We start from the raw sequence: 18,699 nt of genomic DNA on the forward strand, positions 1-18,699 counted from the left end.
CAATCGGACAAGCACGCTTAGCACGCCCCGGCCCCGGCCCCGTTTGGTTTCGCCCGCATTTTCTCCGTCAGGCGGCGCCGCGTGCCGCACGATCGACAACGCGGGAATCGCGGGAATCGCGGGATTGCCTTTTTATCCGTGCACGGTGTATGTGGCGGTATCGAGGGTCGATAAATGCATACATATTTCAAATATAGCGCGATCTTTATAATTTTGTCCAAGTGTCGAACGCAGATTCCTCTTCCCTGCAACAAAATTAGGGGGACAGTTAGAAAGAGATGCAGAGTGAGTTTAATCGGAGACTGTGATATCGGCGGCCCTTATATCCTCAGATTTGGCTCATGCCGACCTCGTTTCCACAAACGTTGATTACAACCAACGACAATGATGAAAGATACCTCATTATCTCCCTCGTTATCGGTACATACATCTAGAACACTTGTACACATCCCGTTTGTAAAGATACAAATAAAGATACAAGCGTAAAGATATAATATTTTACATAGTTTAATGCCTGACTCACAGTGTATAAAAATACCACATTTTTATGCATTTTCGCATCTCATCGTCGCGGATCAAATATTAAAGTTAAAAAATGATAAATATAAGTAGTCGCATTTAAAGTTGAGCGAAGGAATTATGTCTATAACGCGTATTGGCAGTGAAAAATGTCCTCTTTCGAAAAGAATGTTTGTTTCTTCGGTACCATACGAGAAATGAGTGGCGAGACGGCGAGAGGTCGAAGGGGGTCGGACCTCGGACGGCTCGGACTATCGGAGGTCGCTGGTCGGAGGATCGTTTCGTTTCGATAATTACGATACTCGCGTCTCGCGATCTCGCGATCTTGCGCGTGGTAGTGGCCGGCGTGGCCCGGATGTTTGTTTGTCACCACGCAAATCGGATTGATCTCGGATTCTCGGCTACCTCGCGGACGAAACGGGCGTGAATGGAAATCACAGATGGAAAATTGTCGGATCGACGGATCCTGACGATCCTCGATCGTCCTCGATCGTGCTCGATCGAGCTTCGGCGATCGAGCGCCGAGCTCTGGAACTCACGTCCGGCTACTCCGGACTCCGGACTCCGGCTGCGATCGCCGATCGCGAATCGCGACGTGTGCCTGATGCCCGATGCCCGATGCCCGATGATGTGTCAACGTTATATAATTTTGTGATACGTCGACCGTCGCCCGGGTATCGCGATAAGGTCAGTGTATGCCCGGTTATCACGTTGTGAGGTTAGACGGTGCTTTAGATTCTGCGAAACGTGGTCGACAAGAAGGTGCACGCAACTTCTTCTAACAATTTCTGCACGATTATTAGTCTGTAAATATGTACATGTACGCGTATATACTTTGACTTGCTTTCAATACTGTAACTTCTTCACCAGAAAGTTAATAATTAACTTTATATAGCGTATTAGGATAAAACTTGACTGTATTATATCACAACTTGAAGCGTAACTGATGATATTGCGTATTAATCTCTACTTATCTTATGACTGTCTAAAACAAAAATTTGAAAAGTGCGTAATTTTATCAAGATATACATTTTGGTTGTATGCACTTGATATTAGATATTTCGATTGAAAAAAAGATTTTATGTATAAGATACACATGCATGTATGATATAATATACATATATCAACTAATAAAACAGCATTAAATAATGGCAAGCGAATCTTGGAATGTCTTGGTGACGGGAGGCGCCGGTTATATTGGTTCTCATACGGTGTTGGAATTGTTACAAGCGGGCCTTCGGGTGGTGGTAATAGACAACCTTAGCAATGCCTACAAAGGTGAGACGTAACAAGCTACGTTACAAAAAGTGACGCGCGATACATTGCATATATATATATATATATATATATTTCAACCTATCAAATTAAATAATAACATTAATTACTGTCTATTTTCTATTTAAATCTAATATATTTTCTATTGGCGCTACCACACAATGCATGCAATTTAGAGATCTAACAGTTGTCGTCTAATGAATTGACACTGTTTTGTTGTGTTTTGTACAATTTTTACGTAAATATAATATAAAAATTTTAATTTTTCTTATGTTTACAGACTCAAGTTCTGAGAAACCAGAATGTCTCCTTAGAGTGGAAAAATTGACAAGTAAAAATGTTACGTTCATCAACTGTGACATCACAAATGTCAATAATTTAAGAAATGTGTTTCAGAAAGTAAATACACTTGTTTGCTCATAAATTCTGCTGATAGCATATTAAATTCAAATATTCAGATTTTTATTTCATTACAGCATACTTTTCATTGTGTTATACATTTTGCTGCATTGAAGGCAGTTGGCGAATCATGTCAGAAACCACTCGAGTACTATAAAACTAATGTCAGTGGAACGATAAATCTATTACAAGTTATGCGGGAGAACAATGTAAAGCGTTTTATTTATTCGAGTAGTGCCACGGTTTACGGTGTACCTGAACAACTTCCTTTAGTAGAAGATATGAAAACCGGCAACTGTACGAATCCTTATGGAAGAACAAAATTCATGGTTGAAGAAATACTAAAGGACTTGTGTACATCGGACAAGGTATCGTACCATATCAATATCATAATACCCTGTCTTATGAGATCCACTTTAATAAAAAGTTACTTTCAGGAATTTTCCGTTATATCTTTGAGATATTTTAATCCTGTTGGCGCACATCCCTCAGGTGAAATTGGAGAAGATCCTAATGGCATCCCAAATAATTTAATGCCTTATATTGCACAAGTTTCTGTTGGAAAAAGGGATGTGTTATATGTTTATGGCAACGACTATGATACTCCCGATGGTACAGGTAAGAGTTATATCTTTTTGATCGCAGGATATAGAAAACTAAATTGTTTAAAACCTTTTTAATAAGACAGCTTATTATGCAAAAGATATATATTATAGGAAGAAAGGGGAATTTTTTTATGATGATTATAATTAAAATATTAATTTTTCTTTTAATTAAATCTGCAGGTGTACGTGACTATATTCATATTATGGATCTGGCAGTTGGACATATGAAAGCTTTGATATATCAAAAGACTCGTAATCCAATGGGATTTAAGGCGATAAATCTTGGTACCGGAAAGGGCTATTCTGTGCTTGAAGTCATACATGCGTTTGAGAAAGCGTCCGGGCAGAAAATACCATACAAAATAGTTGAACGTAGATCAGGTGACATCTCCGCCAGTTACGCTGATGCTAGTATCGCTAATAAGGAACTAGACTGGGTTGCTACAAGAAATATGGATGACATGTGTAAGTTATAATATATAATAAATGGATTTAATAGCAATGTAACAGGTGTCTACATTTTCTGTATTTGGATGTTCTAAAATTAGAAACTTATTGATATTCCAGGTGCAGATACATGGAAATGGCAACAAAATAATCCAAACGGTTATAAACACTGATAAGCGTTACGCCTAATAACCATTATGCCTAAATAACTATAAAAACTTGAAGCTTCTAGCTTGCTATTACATTATGCCTTCTGCATATCATTGGATAGATAATGAAACCATGGTGGTATACAGTTACCAAAGTTTAGACCAAAGCATAAGAAAAGTAGTTATTTATCTTCTGTTATATTAAGCAAGTTTAATATATGTATAAATACAATGAGAATTTATGTTTAACGAAATTTAATGTAATTAGAAAAGTTTTGTTGAGTATCTGTTTATATAAACCTCTTAAATATAATTTAAAACTTGATTTTTTGCATATATTAAAATTAAATTATTTCTATCATATGATGCCATTTTAAATAGTTGCACAATATATATTGTATAAACTAATATATATATATATATATATATATATATATGTAATCTACATATATAAATGATGTGTAAAAAATACTTTTCTATATACATCAATGATGCGAAAACAATGTAAATAATTATGGTGATTTATTATGAATAATTATGAAATTATAATAAGATTATAAAAATAATTATAAAAGGATACATAATTTATTACCGAAGAAAATTATATTTTCGGTATTTTTGTTACCATAACCACAAAATATATATATATCAATATTCTATTATTGATCTGTAAATTGTTAATAATAAAGTCAAATGTAAGTAGGTAAGTATGGGAAAAAAAGAAATTTTTAATTCAAGGTATTATCATTTAGATTTTGTGCGTTAATTTTATTGTCTATTCAAAATCAATATATATATCGAGAGACTAACCATCATTATGTATTGATATAATAAAGATAGTGGCGGACTTACAGATGAAAGACACTAGACAGTGGCGCGACTCTGCGTATCCGTCAGATTCATGGTCCGACTGCCGATATATCGCGTCACAATTGACAATTTGAAAATCAGCTGATCCACCATTGACTATGTGATCACTGAATTGAAGAAAAAAGATAGCAGAAATTAATAACCGGCTAGAGGGAACTGTCAAAACAGAGCTGGGATCAGCTGGGATTTAAAAAACAGGTTAGGATCGCCCATTTGTTATCAGCTGATCGAGATCGAGACGCGTCAGACTCAGACGCGTGCTCTATTGAAATGTTGGAATTCAGAATTCAGACTCTGATCGCATTCAATCGAGTCGTTCTGTAATATATCTTGTGATAGTCGTGCTGATCATGGACTCGTCGAAGGACGAAACGCAGACGGATGCAGGGCTGATCGAGAGTCTGTCCGCTGAGCAGAACTCGAGATGCGAATCACCGAAACGCGGCACCACGCTCTCCACCAGCACCAGCAGTTTCGAGGCGCTGGATCCGCACGACCCGAACCTGAGTCGACTGGCGAACACGATGTTCCAGAAGACGGGCGAGTACCTGCAGGAGGAGCTCACCGCTACCCACGCCGACTACCGACTGCTGGAGCGTCTTAACAAGGAGACCATCGCCAAGTATACGGAACTAAAGATCATCTCGTCGAATGTGGTGCAATCATTGGACTCGCTGAATGATAAGTATCAGAAGCTACAGCCGATCCTAGATAACATCAATCAGATTGATGACAGCGTCAGCAAACTGGAGCAAGCTGCGTATAAACTAGCAGCGTACTCCAAGCGACTCGAAGCCAAGTTTAAGGATCTCGAAAAGGATACCAAGAACAAATAAAGCTGTAAGCTGTAATTATGAATATATATAAATCATTGTATCTTCACGTACCTATATATAATAGGACGATAATTACATCTTAGTCACAGTTATTGTTACAAATATGAATTGTATAATGTAAAATATGTAAGAGAGCTAGCAATGGTCACAAAAAATCACGTCTTTTGTACATTAAATTTATTAGTATACGAGACCTCTTAAACACGCTTACAAAACTTGTATAAAATTGTAGTTTGTCATTCCTTTGCATATCATGTACAATATCTGACTTTTATAATTAACTTATTGATTAAAAGTGATGTATCCTATTAAGTGCTCTATCAAACCTAATCTTTCTTCTGCAATGTATCAATAAACCTCACAATGTGCCTGAGTAATGATATGATACAAGTGTAAATATAATCAATATGTAAACCAAGAATACAAATAATTATAACTATATTTAACAAAAGAGGTATCTGTATACATATATTTGCCACAATATTAATACAATGAAAAGTATTTGTCACCTAACGCACCTAGCAGATAGAATTAAGAATTCAATATATAAAGTTGAATTTATTTCTCTTATCTTGATAACAATAATTTACTGAAATATATAGTTTAAGTATGCAACAGGTGATACATGTGTATGTATGATCTGCTAGAAGATAATATGAATTGCTAGAAGATTGTGAGTGGTAATTATTTTAAGCATTACAATATTATGTGTCTGTGACTATATAAATTATGAAGCATAACACGAGTGGAATATTCAGGTTTCGTAACTATAAAACTTTGACTTTGCATTGTCTCGTCGCACTAAAATGTTTATGAGTCACGAATATGAGAATCCAAAGCGATCAATTATTACGCCCCGATACGGTCTTCCAAATATCACAATACATAGATTCATCTTAAATGACCATAATAAAGAAAGCTGCAGTGTGTTCCTATAATTCAATTGCCAATAAAAGCTAGTATACTTCTATGAATGATGTTTAGCAGTCTAAGAAGTTGCCAGCCATTAATAATTCCAAAGCAATCTCAGGTGCAATAGGGAATTCTGGTATTTCTGTACTGCTGTTTGTGTAGCGTACTTTGTAAGTAAAATACATGCAGACCTTTTGTAACACGTGAGACCTATGAAAAAAAAAGAAGTTTGTTCAAACAATTCATTTATCACAGTATACATATCAGTGAACTTATTTTATGATTTCAAAATAAGAAAAGAAAGAAACAAATAGTTTGAATCTAGATCTCTTACGGGATTTCTCGGAAGTTGACTTCGTTGGCTTCATTTTCCGCGAATTGACCAGGACCGCTTAACATTGCTTTGATAGTACCGCTCGTTAAAGCATGTTCCCGTTTAACGATAAACTCATGGCCGTCGCTACTGACCAGCTTCACGTACATTGCGTTTGGTCCCTCACAGCCCCCGTAAACGGGACTACCGTTTTGCTAAAATTTTCAAAACAAATCTATCACGTTATTTGTCACGTAAACGGACTTGATAATGATAGAATCTTACATTTATCTAGAATTAATCTAGAATATTGTACAATTGGAAGAAATAATGAAACTTATAGCAGGATGAAGAAAAAGAACCATCTCTAGAAAGCAAAATTTAATTTGGAAAAATAGGTACCGCATGCATGTCTTTAGACGATCTGCCCTCTTCTTCTTCGGTCTTATCGACACTCGCTTCTTCATTGTGCTTGATCCAAAGAAAGATTAATGTTAATCAATATTTTACCACAAACTTTCAGCTTTCCAGAAAGGGAACGAGTATAATTTTAACGTATAACAGCAACACAATATGTACATGTTTGTCATAGAGATACATTGTTATACATCCCGATTACCATGCAGGGATACACGCATGCAAACGAAATTGTTTTATATGTACCTTCTCAGCCTGCATGTTTACGTCAGTCGACATATTTACTGTTGACGTGTATGTATCCTCCTAAAAGCAAAACAATCCAAATATACAAACAATATATATACACACACACACACACACCAAGTATAAATAACATAGAAACAGATAAATTAAATGCCTTCAACCTATTCCTAAGGTTATAGATAGCACAGGGTCCTTTCTTTAACGGTCGTATCTCAATAACAATAGGCTAAGTTACACGTTGGAAAGCATTGGTAGCATTTTAAGTGTCTCACGCTCACGGAAACGCTGTATCATATACACGCGTGAGAGCGACCGGAATTATCTTACATTTTCGAGCAAGGCTGTTCCTGCGCTTATATTTACCGTATATTTATCGACAGAATAATGTAAATTGGGAATAATTCGTGCTATATTGTTGCCAGTGCGCTATATAGTTACTATCTCTGTACAGTTACTATCTAACCGTAATGCTGGCTAGTTTATAAAAATAGTTGGGAATTATTCTCATCAATCTATTACGAAATGACGAGCGGCTCTACATACCTACCTTACAGACGACACGAAATTTTAATTAAATCAGACTTCCTAATGACGATGTGTAGTGCCGTGTCACACACGGCAATGCGTATCAGCTGACGAGTTGTGACGAGCAGCAGGGGGCAGGGGGAGGAAACTCCCAATGAAAAAGTAAGGATAGTGTTTCAACGCCATCTGGGCTAATAGACCGGTTTCTTGACACTATAATGTAAACTCGCGGGGCGTCGGTAATGTGTTCTGAAGGTAAAGAGAGTATCAATAGAGGTGAATAGATGAGGTTATTTGCATATTCGTATTGGAATATTCAGAAATATTTATAATCTGATCTAATGTGAGAAAGGGTTAAAGTAGTGAAAAGTAGTGAACGCAGTAGTTGTATCAACTTGTCAAAGAATTGAAAAAGTAAGAGATGGTCTTATGGACTAACAAGTACTGCATTTAGGCTGCGGTCCACTTGACGCTACAAATGCTTTGAAGCGTTCTTCTTCTCCTTCTTTCTTCATTGAAAGAAAGGAGAAGAGGAATACGTCGAAGCATTTAGAATTTTAGAACGTCAAGTGGATTGCAGCCTTAGTGTGAAAATTACTTGTAACAAATGTTAACAGTATTTAATGTTATTAGTAATTTAAATGTAAATTAAATTAAAAGTAACGAAAATTAGAAATAACCACATGAACAGTCTATTTATTATTTTTTAAGCAAGAAAAGTTTATTGATTTCGACTTCAATTGGCAAAATAAATTGAAACGTTGCTACGTTAAAGAAACAAAGAACAAACCCAGCATCATTTTATCCTTGTTGTTTATTAAATATTAAACAAGGATGCTTACAAGCACTGTAAGCGCCAAAACGATTCATTTCCGGTATTAAAACTCTATAGTATACGATGACATAAACTATAGATTTTCAATACTAGAAGGAAATTTCCGCGTACCATATAGGGGCGGCAGTGTGGTCTAGTGGTAGAGCGCCAGACTCGTAATCTGAGGAACCAGGTTCGAGTCCACTAGAGCCATGGAAAGTTTTTTCCGCAAAACTGCGCCCTCCGTGCAAGATAGGTCTCTTGTGCGGGGCAAACTGGGCTCCTTTCCAATTTGATCTAAGCTGCTATCTAAGCTGCTAATTTCTATTTATTTGTCATTTGCAGTTTGGTGTTTTTCAATTCCAATTCTTGCAAACGTTCCTCTAAATCTTCCATACGTGTTCGTGTATGGCAAATATAGATTTTCTCTTCTTCTTCGTTCTCTTCTTCTTGAGTTTTACATGTGCCATTTCATGGAGCACATTACATTTTGGTACTTCGTTGATGGTATTTTTTGTACATGATTCCTTTGATTCTTGCCAACATTTCGCTAAATCTTCCTGACTTTTTTTAATTTCAGCTATTTCCGTGGTCAAATTTTCTAAAGTATTTTTTATACATGATTCCTTTGATTCTTGCAAACGTTTCGGTAAATCTTCCTGACTTTTTCTAATTTCAGCTATTTCCGTGGTCAAATATTCTAAAGTATTTTTTATACATGATTCCTTTGATTCTTGCAAACGTTTCGGTAAATCTTCCTGACTTTTTTTAATTTCAGCTATTTCCGTGGTCAAATATTCTAAAGTATTTTTTATACATGATTCCTTTGATTCTTGCAAACGTTTCGGTAAATCTTCCTGACTTTTTTTAATTTCAGCTATTTCCGTGTTTATAGTTTCTAAAGTATTTGCGATTTTTTGGAGCACATTACATTGTGTTCCTTTATTTCCCTTTTTTACAGAATCAGCAGTGCCCAAGGTCTGGGCATGGGTGATGTCTCTGCCGCTGGCCTCGGTGACCGATGACGTTAATTTCTAAATCACATTATATATTTATTGTATACATTATATAATTAATAGTTATTTGTGTAACAAGTGCGGGAAGTTGAAAATTGGACACGGGCGATCACCCGCACGCGTGTCCAATTTTCAATCCGCACGTGTTAAGCCCCTTGCACAATGCCAGGCAACAGGCAATAGGAACAGGAAATAACCAAAAAATCGTTAATTACAACCTAAAAAATTCGAATGCTATAATTGGTTGGCAACAGGCAATAGGCACAGAATTTCCAACGTGACGGAAACTCTGTGCCTATTGCCTGTGTCACTGTTTATTCTGCATTTATACATGATTTCTGATTTCTATTACCTGTTCCTATTGCCTGTTGCCTGGCATTGTGCAAGGGGCTTAAACCAAGAGAGCAAAACCCGAGCGCGAATGGTAATGATCAGAGTGATCCACCGATTAGCATGTAAAGTTTAAACATGTTTCGCTTTTGATCCTAGATTGAAGCACTAATATCGCGTTTTATTCGAGAGTGATCACAATATGGCGATCAGGCCCAAGCCAATCAGATTCATTGCTACGTCCTTTTCATTTTCTTCCTTCATAGACGAAATCAGCGCACTTACACATCTATACACTCCGCACTTTTTTACAGCGGAGAGCGGAGCAGAGCGGAGATGTGAACCGTAGAGGTTAAATGGGTTAAATGAACGTCTGGTATTTTTTATGATTCTCGACTTGCCGTTTAACAATAATAATTGTGAAATAACTCAAGTAATGTTCATTTTATGAATCGTTTCGATCCAGAAACACTTGTTTTTTTATCATAAAAATTCCATTAATACGATCATTGAAGTTTATGCGATCCAACTGTTATTATCTCATCTTGCAGGTTGGATTATAATATATACATAGCTTTTGTTAATAATTTACATAAATAACTCATTTAATCAATTCTTTTTATACGTATATTCATCAAGAAGAAAAAATCGTCAATTTATTTTAATAAATTTAATTCCATTATGATTGCATTTATATATGATCTACAAATGAAATAAAAGTAATCAATTTTTTTTTCAAAAATTTATTCAGAATTTTTTAATATGCTTTGAAATAAAATTGATATACTCTATAAAATTGAATAATAAAGTTAATAAATAAAAATAAATTTGTAATTTCTTCCCACAATGTATTGTCATTAAAACTTGTATCGTTTTCTGAATATTTTACAGGAGAAAGATGTGAGAAGTTGCAGCGATTCATTTAATGTTTAAAGATCATCATGGCTGTTCTTAAATCAAGACCTACCCGCTTATTGAAAACATTTCGATTATCCAGATAACGCTTCTTTAAATTATACAAGACATATAAATAATGTCCTTCAGAATACGTTTAGCTCGCAGCAGGCCAATCAGACTTCTGGGGAGTGTAGCCATGAAGTGTTGGGCTTTCAGTGGAGCATATATCCTCGTGTGCTTTTTTTTATATTGGTTATACGGTGGAGTTTTGGCTTTCTTTTTGCTGTGTTTTGCCACAACTGGTTTGTATATACATATTTTTTACTATAGAAAGCTTTATTTTTCAGCAAAGCTTTTAACTATTATTGATTTTGAGGTATTGTATTAAGTTAAAAATGTTATAGGACTGATTTTTTTTTTATTACAGGAATACTCTATCATAGAGAAGACCAACTTCTTTATCATCCAGAACTGCCAGCCCATTCAAGAGTTTACGTACCAGCTCCTTCAATATTTAGTTTGCCTTATCAAAGTATATATACCAGAGCTGGAGATGGCACAATGCTGCACATGTTTTTTGTTTCTCAACCAGAAGATAGAATGAGGAAGGCGCCTACATTGCTGTTTCTTCACGGCAACGCTGGCAATATGGGCCATCGGTATTCATTATTTTACTACATTAATTTAGTAATATAGTAACAAGTCATATCGTGATATATCATATTTATATGTTTCTTCCAGATTGCAGAATATAGTAGGACTCTATCATAATATTCAGTGTAATATTCTAATGTTAGAATACCGAGGGTATGGCCTTTCGCAAGGTACTCCGTCGGAGGAGGGCCTTTATATGGATGCTCGAGCAGGAATAGATTACCTGTTTAGTAGAACGGATATTAATACCAATGAAATCATAGTATTCGGTAGATCGCTAGGTAGGTAAAGAATCTAATTTTATTATTTGGAATATTTATTATAATTTTTTAATTTTGTTTTAATTTATATTTTATTGTATCAAATTTCTAAGAACAGTTCTTTACAATTTTCTTACTAATTATCAGTATTTATAATAATTAAATTTGATTAATTTATAATTTGTATAGGTGGAGCGGTAGCCATTGATTTAGCCACGAAGGAAGAAAATTCACAGAGAATTTGGTGCCTTATACTTGAAAACACCTTCACCAGTATCCCAGATATGGCCGCCTTATTTGTAGGATCTAAATTTTTACAGTACTTGCCACTTTTTGTATACAAGAACAAGGTAAGCAGAACAGGGAATATTAAAAATTTTTTTGATTATTTTATATACAATTCTTCTGGTTCTCTTTTTATAAATTAAAGGTTTTATAAAAAATATACAGTATATCTACTATTAAAAAGTGTCATGATTAGCAAATTTTTATGTATCATTATTTTTCTTCGAATTTATATATTTATTATATTTTATATGATCTGTCTTATCTATATTCTTATATTTATTTATATTTTCATATATTCTTTTTTTATATGATTCCTCACATTTTCATGCTTTTTATCACGTTGCAGTATTTGTCTATTCTGAAAGTTCGCTCAGTCACAGTGCCCACTCTGTTTATTTCTGGTCTGGCGGACACACTGGTACCACCCCGCATGATGCAGGATCTTTACAAGAATTGCCGAAGCACATATAAACGTATACTTCCAATCGTGGATGGCACACATAACGAAACCTGGTGTCAACCGAGTTATTATCAAAACATTAACGCCTTTCTGACCGAGCTCAGGGAAAATCCACCTCCAAGGGTAACGTCTAGTCATTGGCAAATCGATAATATTTAGTGATAAAGCGCTTCTATTGTCACATCTATTATTGTCTACCGTCATAAACGTAAAGGTAATTTTTACGTTAAAAACGTGTAAAAGAATTGACGTTTCGAATTGAACTTTTTCTACTTTTCGTAGAAATTGTTTTTACGCGTTGCAGAAAAAGTCGATCTTATCGATTCAAAAGTGATTAATAATTATTGTTACGTCCAAATCAAAGCATAATTAAATGAATTAATTATTTCAAATTATTGTAAGTCAATTCATTTAAATAATATAATTAATATGATTACTTAAACTTAATTGGCTTAAATTAATTTGATTTAATTATGATAAGTTAAATTAAAATAATCAGTAATCGAAAAAAAACATTACTTAATCAATGGAAAATAGATATAACTAAATATCTCAAGAGATTCTGTAATGTGGGAACGTGTGAATTAAAAATAACGAAAGGTAAAAATCCTTAAAAATACGATTTAAAGGTATGTGAAGAGAATATTATAAAACATAAGTTTATTTATATTAAAATAAGTTTAATTTTGTGACTACCAAAGTATGCATGTGTCCATAAAGATAAAAGTTTTGATATTTCTTCATATAAATCATATTATGGATTATATTATTATATATTATTCATGACCGTTCCTGTTATATAATAAGTACTATAGTAAAAAATTTTTAAAAATATAATTTATGACAGCTAATCTATGCAATTTTTGGAAAAACTTGCATAAATTACATATTATGTAAGTTGTGCTAAGAAAATAATAAAAGATATCTTTTATATTTTTTCCCAATAGCAGTCTTCATGTTTTTGTAAAAATAAAAAGATTTAAAGTCTACGATTGATTCGTCTTCTCTTCGCGATCATTCTTCGAGTTAATAGAATGCCGATTATCGTTAGAATTGCGAGCAATGCGATTGCCGTAGCCAGAACAGCAATCATTCCAGGACCAGTTCTGAATGTCACAACCTGTTTGTTAGAAATACTTGCAGCATTAACAGTCATTCTCTCCGAAAAATGTGAAAACTCATCACAAAAGACTTCTCCCTTCCATTTGTACCAATGAATCATCCTTTTGTTGGCTAATGGAGGTGGACCAGCACATCTAATTTTATTATATTATTAATAAATTGTGAAAAATAGGACATATTCATTTATGACTGTTATGATAGTCACAATAAAAAATAAGAAAAAAGATGGAGATTAATTTGAAATTTTAGATATAACGATATTAATTTGTATATGTGTTTTTTTACAAACAAATAGTAAATTAAAGTGATTGTTATATTAGCTTAACAATACTAATTCAATACATCGAGAAAGAAATAAGTTTAAGCCATTAAATATATTTAAAATAAGTTCTAAAATATTCAATAATATTGACTTATGTAGTTACCTCAAATCTTCTAAAAGACTAGGTTTCCTAATGTAAAGTTTTGGCACTAATTCGTTCAACATCCATTGCAATGAACAATTGCAAATAAATGGATTTCCTTGCAGATTAATGAGATAATTTAAATTTGAAACGTTTTTGTAAACGTTTATATTAAATAGCTCTGCTGGCAAGTGAGTAAAGCGATTATTGCTCAAATCTAACTGAAAAATAAAAAAGGATTAATAAATGTCTCTTTATATAAAAGTATATCTTTTATATAAAATACTTACAGAGCATATATTCATATGTCGAAAAACATTTTCCTCAATCATATTCAATTTCGTATTACTCGAAATAGTCACATTAATGCAAATATTTTTCTTCTCTTTTAACATTAGAAGTGTTTCTTTGTCAATCTTCTCAATTGTATCTACAAATTTTACTTCGAATATTTCCAAATTCAGTTCAGACCAAATTTTTATATCTCTCAGACGATTTCCATTGACTTTAAAAATTTTTAAACTTGGAAAATTTTTAATAGAAATGGTTTCAGGTATTGTTGTTAAATCATTGAAAGATAGATCTAGCGTTTCCAAATTCTTTAGGAAAATATCCGGAAAGTCTGATAAGGAATTTCCACTGATATTTAAATTTTTTAATTCTTCCAGTAATGTTAAATTGTTATATATGTTAGAAATATTATTGTTTTGAATGTTTAAGGTATGAATTGATGATTTTTGGAATGACACGGTATTAATAAGATTGCTTTCCGTATGAAGTTCCAACAGTGACAATGGAAGATTTTGGAAATTTAAAGAGAGAAACTGATTATTATTAAGGCGAAGAATCTTCAGCTGCTGCATATTAAGTAATAAATTGGCCGGGAGAGTGTTAAATTTGTTGAAGGAGAGATTTAAGTATTCTAACTCCAGCATACCATCGAGAAAGTTCTGCAAAATATTAAAGTAAATGAATTTAATAGGAGTAATGTTAGTTATAATAACTATATAATTTTAATTAACATTACTGTATGTACACACACACACACACACACACACACATATTTATTATAGTATTACTAAATTTCACTAAAAATTTTTTGTCAGAATTTAATTTTTTGCTATAAAAATTATATTACCAGATCAATGAGATTGTTGTGAGATACATCAAGAATTTTCAACTTTGTTGTTGCATTTTCTGAGTTTTTCTCCAAATTGTTGATGTGATTATGACTCAAATTAAGTTTAGAGAGAGAAGAAACTGTGTTAAGAATAGAAATATCAAAGCCCCAAAGTAAATTACTAGAATAATCTAAATCTTCGAGCTCATTTAGGTTTTTAATGATATCCGAATGTATATTATCCAGTTGATTTTGAGACAGATCCAATATTTTTAAACGTTTCAAGTTTTTTAGTTCATTTATGGGTAGGAGCACTATATTGTTTCTTGAAAGAATAAGTTTGTTTAGTGGTCGATGCTTATCTAAGGTGAGAAGATCGAAGGTAAGAACTTCGTTAGTTCCTAAGTGTCTGTCATGGCAATCAATAATTGGTCCTGCATCTGCAAGAACAACGATATGTATATTATATTGACATTTACGAATTATATTATTAATCGTATCACAAATCATGTTATGATATTATTATTTATAATAACAATGATAATATATAACAAAAATATTACCACATATTTATTAATTTCATTATTTTCATTTATTAATTTATTAAATCTTTTTACAAACTTTTTTTCTTTTGAAAAGCATAACACTAATTTATAATTGGTAGTAATGATATAATAATAAAAATAATATCATGTATTTATTTATTATTTCTTAATCCATTTCTTCTATTATTTCTCCTGATAGATCTTATCTTCTTTTCTTTTGGACTTACTTGAGGTAGAACATACACAGGTTTTACATATATCGCACAAACATTGGTTGCATAGAAATAAAAGCATCAATGTAATAATGTTAAACATCATGATATCCGCACTGTGATTTCACACGAAGACTATCGCTAAATGATCGCATATTTAGTCATAGAAGATACACACCTACTGTAGCTGATTCTGATAGCATATCTGATAAGTGCGTCAACCATGTGATCCGTTACATATTACTCATCTTGTTACGAGAAATGTAGATATGATAAATTTAATTTAATCAATTATTGACATGTTCATAATTTCTTGATGATTCTGGAACATGCTGTATAAAAAATGATCAATCAAATCAAATTATGCGGTAATAATTTTAATTTAATCTATCATTTATTTCAATCTATTTTAATCTACCAATGTCTCATTCTTAAAATATATTTCAAGTATTAAAAATGCAATATTCTTATATCAAACAATTTTGATTGTTGAATAGTACTCGAAAACATTGTTATTAATTCCAAGCAACATTTTTATTATAATGACCAATAGCTCAACTAATTTCCAAGTAATAAATTAAACAAATACTTGATTATCATTCATTATTATGTAGATAAAAAACATTTTTAAAGCCACAACTATTGCATTACAAAAGTATACATCATTATTTATTATTCAGTAATTTTGTATATTACTTATTATTATCAATATTATATATGATATTCATTAATATCACATTACATATATCATCAATATTAATAAGTAATGTATTACATTCATATTACTTATTTTTATAAAAGTGGATATCTATAAATATTTAGACAATTTTGATACAATTCTAAGACCTCTTGAAGAAATCCGTTAACGTGGACTGCTTTTTCTTCACTTTCTCTATCTTAGCCTCTGCTTTTTTCTCTTTTCTCCTCATCTCTTCTTCTTTTTCTTCTTCATCTTCCGAACAACTTACATAAACATGTTCTTTCTTTGTTACAATATATTCGCCTTCTTTATAAGTTTTGTTAACTAACTTCAACACTTTTCTTTTGCCATTTTCATGTTTTATTCTTGGTGGAGAGGGACTCTTTGGTTTCGCAAGAATTTCCGGCTCCGTTTCTGGAACTAATTCTTCCATCTCTATATCACTTTGTATCTCTGAATCACTGGAATCGTTCTGTATAACAATTCTCTTCCGTTTCTTAGCACCTTCATCCGTTTCTTTGCTCCTATTCCGCTTTTTTCCTTGCAATTTCCTCTTTTCTTTACTCACTTTTCCTTCGGTAAATTCCTCTTTAGCATGATCATTTTTCTTTTCTGATGATGTAACTTCTATAGATTTTGAAGGAGACGTCAATTTTCCAAAAAAGTTATTCAAGCTTCCTTTTTTCACAGAATTACTTTGGGGAGATACTTTTTTAGCGGTAGAATTAGTCTTGGAGCCTTTATTTTTCTCGGTTGAATTTTTAGTCTTTTCTGCAGAATCTTTATCTTTCTGGACAAAGTTTTTATCCTTTTCTACGGTGTCTTTTTCTTTTTCTATTAATTCTTTAGTTTCCTCCATTAAAGTTTGATCTTTCTCGGTTGAATCTTTATTCTTCACTGAATCCTTCTTCTTCCAAAGGTTATCTTTCTTCATCGAGTCTGTATCACGTTCTTGGAAGGATGATTTCGATTTTTCAGGGCTCTTTGATTTCCCAGCCATATTAAATAGATTATTAAATCCATTTTTCTTTGCTGTCATTGAATTTTTTTCAGTCTTTGGTGGATTCATTGAATTTGTAGATTTTGAATTTGTCGTATTTTCCATAACCTTCTTAGCAGCTGTACCCCAACGTAATAATTGCATTTCTTCATCACTTCGTTCTTTGCAGGCATCACACTTTATCGCGCTGTGATTTATATCGCCAGAACCAGAACTGGCAAGCAGTTCCAAATCCGCAAGCGGTTTGTGGACGCTGTAGAGGTGCTCTGACATAATTTTACTGAACTTTTCTTTAGCCTTAGATACATCGGATTCTTTAACAACCTCCACACGCATTCCTTTATCCTTTAGAAGGCCTATTAGCAAATATGTGCATTCAATGTTGTTGCTTTTATGATATTTTTGGTAGAATTCCCATAAGATCTGTTTTGCTATGTTAACGTGGACATGTAACTCTTTGCTTAGCCATTTGTAAGTGACCTAAAAATACCATTGCGTTAAATATTATATAGAATAATAAAAATAAAAAAAATATATATATATGAAACACTGCAGAATATATTATACATAAATGATCGCGATAGAATTACCAGCTTGTCGTTATCGAAAACATGACCGGCCAAAGCCTCCAAATGCTCGTTCAATGCTTCCATAATCATTTTTCAATGATTTATGTCACAAATATCGGTTTATCAATACACCTCAATACGGCTCCAGTTGTGTAGCTCAATTTCACCAATCTAACCTAATATTGTCACACAGAAATATTTTCATAAACGTAATAAGTATTATAGATTGCCCGCGTTCAGCAGACACAACTGTTGAGTTCGTCTTATCAATACACTGCGTTGATTGGTTGGTTCTAAAAGTAAGAGCCAATCACGTTCGACTGCTACTGAGCGGCTTGGTCTGCTGAACGCGCCCCATGGAAAGAGAAATAGCGGAACGGAACTAAAACGGAATTGCTTTGATTGGCTAATCTCCAGGTGGGGGCTCTCAAAATGGGATATTAGCCAATCAAAGGAATTCCGTTTTAATTCCGTTCCGCTATTTCTTTCTCCATGGGGATGCACCCTAAATCTGTCCTCTCTCTCATTCTTATATCAGAGAGAGAAATTAAATCTCTCAAAGCTTTCTCTCTCTCTCTCTAAAGAGTATAAAATATAAATCAGAATGTACACATTTATATTTTTTATATTTATGGATATTTGGCGTTCGCAACGCTCAAATTAGACTTTTAAACTCGATATATTTAGATACAATTTGAGAGAACGAAGAAACTGAATTTAATTAAACTCAACTGGTTTCAGTTGGATTAAATGTGTCCACACACATTATTTCTCGCAGTAATTTTGTGTAATTTT

The 18,699-nt window shown here is 33.2% G+C and overlaps 6 protein-coding genes across 22 annotated transcripts; 3 read left to right on the forward strand and 3 right to left on the reverse strand.

The window, feature by feature from the left end:
• Window positions 1-737: 737 nt before the first annotated feature.
• Gale (UDP-galactose 4'-epimerase) lies at window positions 738-3,719 on the forward strand. Of its 9 annotated transcripts, none has more exons than XM_071706938.1 (7): window positions 742-1,281; window positions 1,659-1,797; window positions 2,075-2,193; window positions 2,253-2,561; window positions 2,631-2,811; window positions 2,979-3,263; window positions 3,366-3,719. In XM_071706938.1, the coding sequence occupies exons 2-7, from the start codon at window positions 1,668-1,670 to the stop codon at window positions 3,416-3,418; spliced, it is 1,077 nt and encodes a 358-aa protein (XP_071563039.1). In that variant the 5' UTR covers window positions 742-1,281; window positions 1,659-1,667; the 3' UTR covers window positions 3,419-3,719. The 9 variants fall into 9 exon arrangements, with proteins under 9 accessions (XP_071563047.1, XP_071563039.1, XP_071563042.1 ...); XM_071706941.1 differs by having other exon boundaries at window positions 742-1,206; XM_071706944.1 differs by having other exon boundaries at window positions 748-1,281; window positions 2,271-2,561.
• A 481-nt stretch (window positions 3,720-4,200) lies between these two features.
• On the forward strand, window positions 4,201-5,551 carry Blos2 (biogenesis of lysosome-related organelles complex 1 subunit 2). Its single transcript, XM_071706951.1, has 2 exons — window positions 4,201-4,462; window positions 4,604-5,551. Exon 2 carries the CDS (start codon window positions 4,615-4,617, stop codon window positions 5,098-5,100), a length of 486 nt encoding a protein of 161 aa, XP_071563052.1. The 5' UTR covers window positions 4,201-4,462; window positions 4,604-4,614; the 3' UTR covers window positions 5,101-5,551.
• Window positions 5,522-7,662, reverse strand: Eloc (elongin C). 6 transcript variants are annotated; one of them, XM_071706952.1, is made up of 5 exons: window positions 7,536-7,662; window positions 6,989-7,048; window positions 6,728-6,796; window positions 6,347-6,540; window positions 5,522-6,222 (listed from the first exon to the last, which is right to left on the reverse strand). In XM_071706952.1, the coding sequence occupies exons 2-5, from the start codon at window positions 7,019-7,021 to the stop codon at window positions 6,081-6,083; spliced, it is 438 nt and encodes a 145-aa protein (XP_071563053.1). In that variant the 5' UTR covers window positions 7,022-7,048; window positions 7,536-7,662; the 3' UTR covers window positions 5,522-6,080. The 6 variants fall into 6 exon arrangements, with proteins under 6 accessions (XP_071563053.1, XP_071563054.1, XP_071563055.1 ...); XM_071706953.1 differs by having other exon boundaries at window positions 7,532-7,651; XM_071706954.1 differs by lacking the exon at window positions 7,536-7,662 and adding an exon at window positions 7,352-7,467.
• Window positions 7,663-9,789: 2,127 nt separating this feature from the next.
• Window positions 9,790-13,178, forward strand: Bem46 (abhydrolase domain containing 13-like protein Bem46). Of its 3 annotated transcripts, none has more exons than XM_071706948.1 (6): window positions 9,790-10,224; window positions 10,565-10,872; window positions 10,998-11,229; window positions 11,312-11,505; window positions 11,674-11,834; window positions 12,119-13,178. In XM_071706948.1, exons 2-6 carry the CDS (start codon window positions 10,707-10,709, stop codon window positions 12,389-12,391), a joined length of 1,026 nt encoding a protein of 341 aa, XP_071563049.1. In that variant the 5' UTR covers window positions 9,790-10,224; window positions 10,565-10,706; the 3' UTR covers window positions 12,392-13,178. The 3 variants fall into 3 exon arrangements, with proteins under 3 accessions (XP_071563049.1, XP_071563050.1, XP_071563051.1); XM_071706949.1 differs by having other exon boundaries at window positions 9,790-10,106; XM_071706950.1 differs by having other exon boundaries at window positions 9,790-10,049.
• On the reverse strand, window positions 12,892-15,951 carry LOC139772899 (uncharacterized). Of its 2 annotated transcripts, none has more exons than XM_071706936.1 (5): window positions 15,814-15,951; window positions 14,897-15,318; window positions 14,049-14,708; window positions 13,780-13,979; window positions 12,892-13,488 (listed from the first exon to the last, which is right to left on the reverse strand). In XM_071706936.1, the coding sequence occupies exons 1-5, from the start codon at window positions 15,836-15,838 to the stop codon at window positions 13,212-13,214; spliced, it is 1,584 nt and encodes a 527-aa protein (XP_071563037.1). In that variant the 5' UTR covers window positions 15,839-15,951; the 3' UTR covers window positions 12,892-13,211. The 2 variants fall into 2 exon arrangements, with proteins under 2 accessions (XP_071563037.1, XP_071563035.1); XM_071706934.1 differs by lacking the exon at window positions 15,814-15,951 and adding an exon at window positions 15,651-15,787.
• Window positions 15,563-18,094, reverse strand: LOC139772900 (uncharacterized). Its single transcript, XM_071706937.1, has 2 exons — window positions 17,926-18,094; window positions 15,563-17,815 (listed from the first exon to the last, which is right to left on the reverse strand). The coding sequence occupies exons 1-2, from the start codon at window positions 17,992-17,994 to the stop codon at window positions 16,475-16,477; spliced, it is 1,410 nt and encodes a 469-aa protein (XP_071563038.1). The 5' UTR covers window positions 17,995-18,094; the 3' UTR covers window positions 15,563-16,474.
• Between the last annotated feature and the right edge of the window lie 605 nt (window positions 18,095-18,699).

This window comes from Temnothorax nylanderi, unplaced genomic scaffold, assembly GCF_030848795.1.
Source record: "Temnothorax nylanderi isolate EJ_2023f unplaced genomic scaffold, tnyl_v1.0 TNYL_tig0054_pilon, whole genome shotgun sequence".
Lineage (NCBI taxonomy): Eukaryota > Metazoa > Arthropoda > Insecta > Hymenoptera > Formicidae > Temnothorax > Temnothorax nylanderi.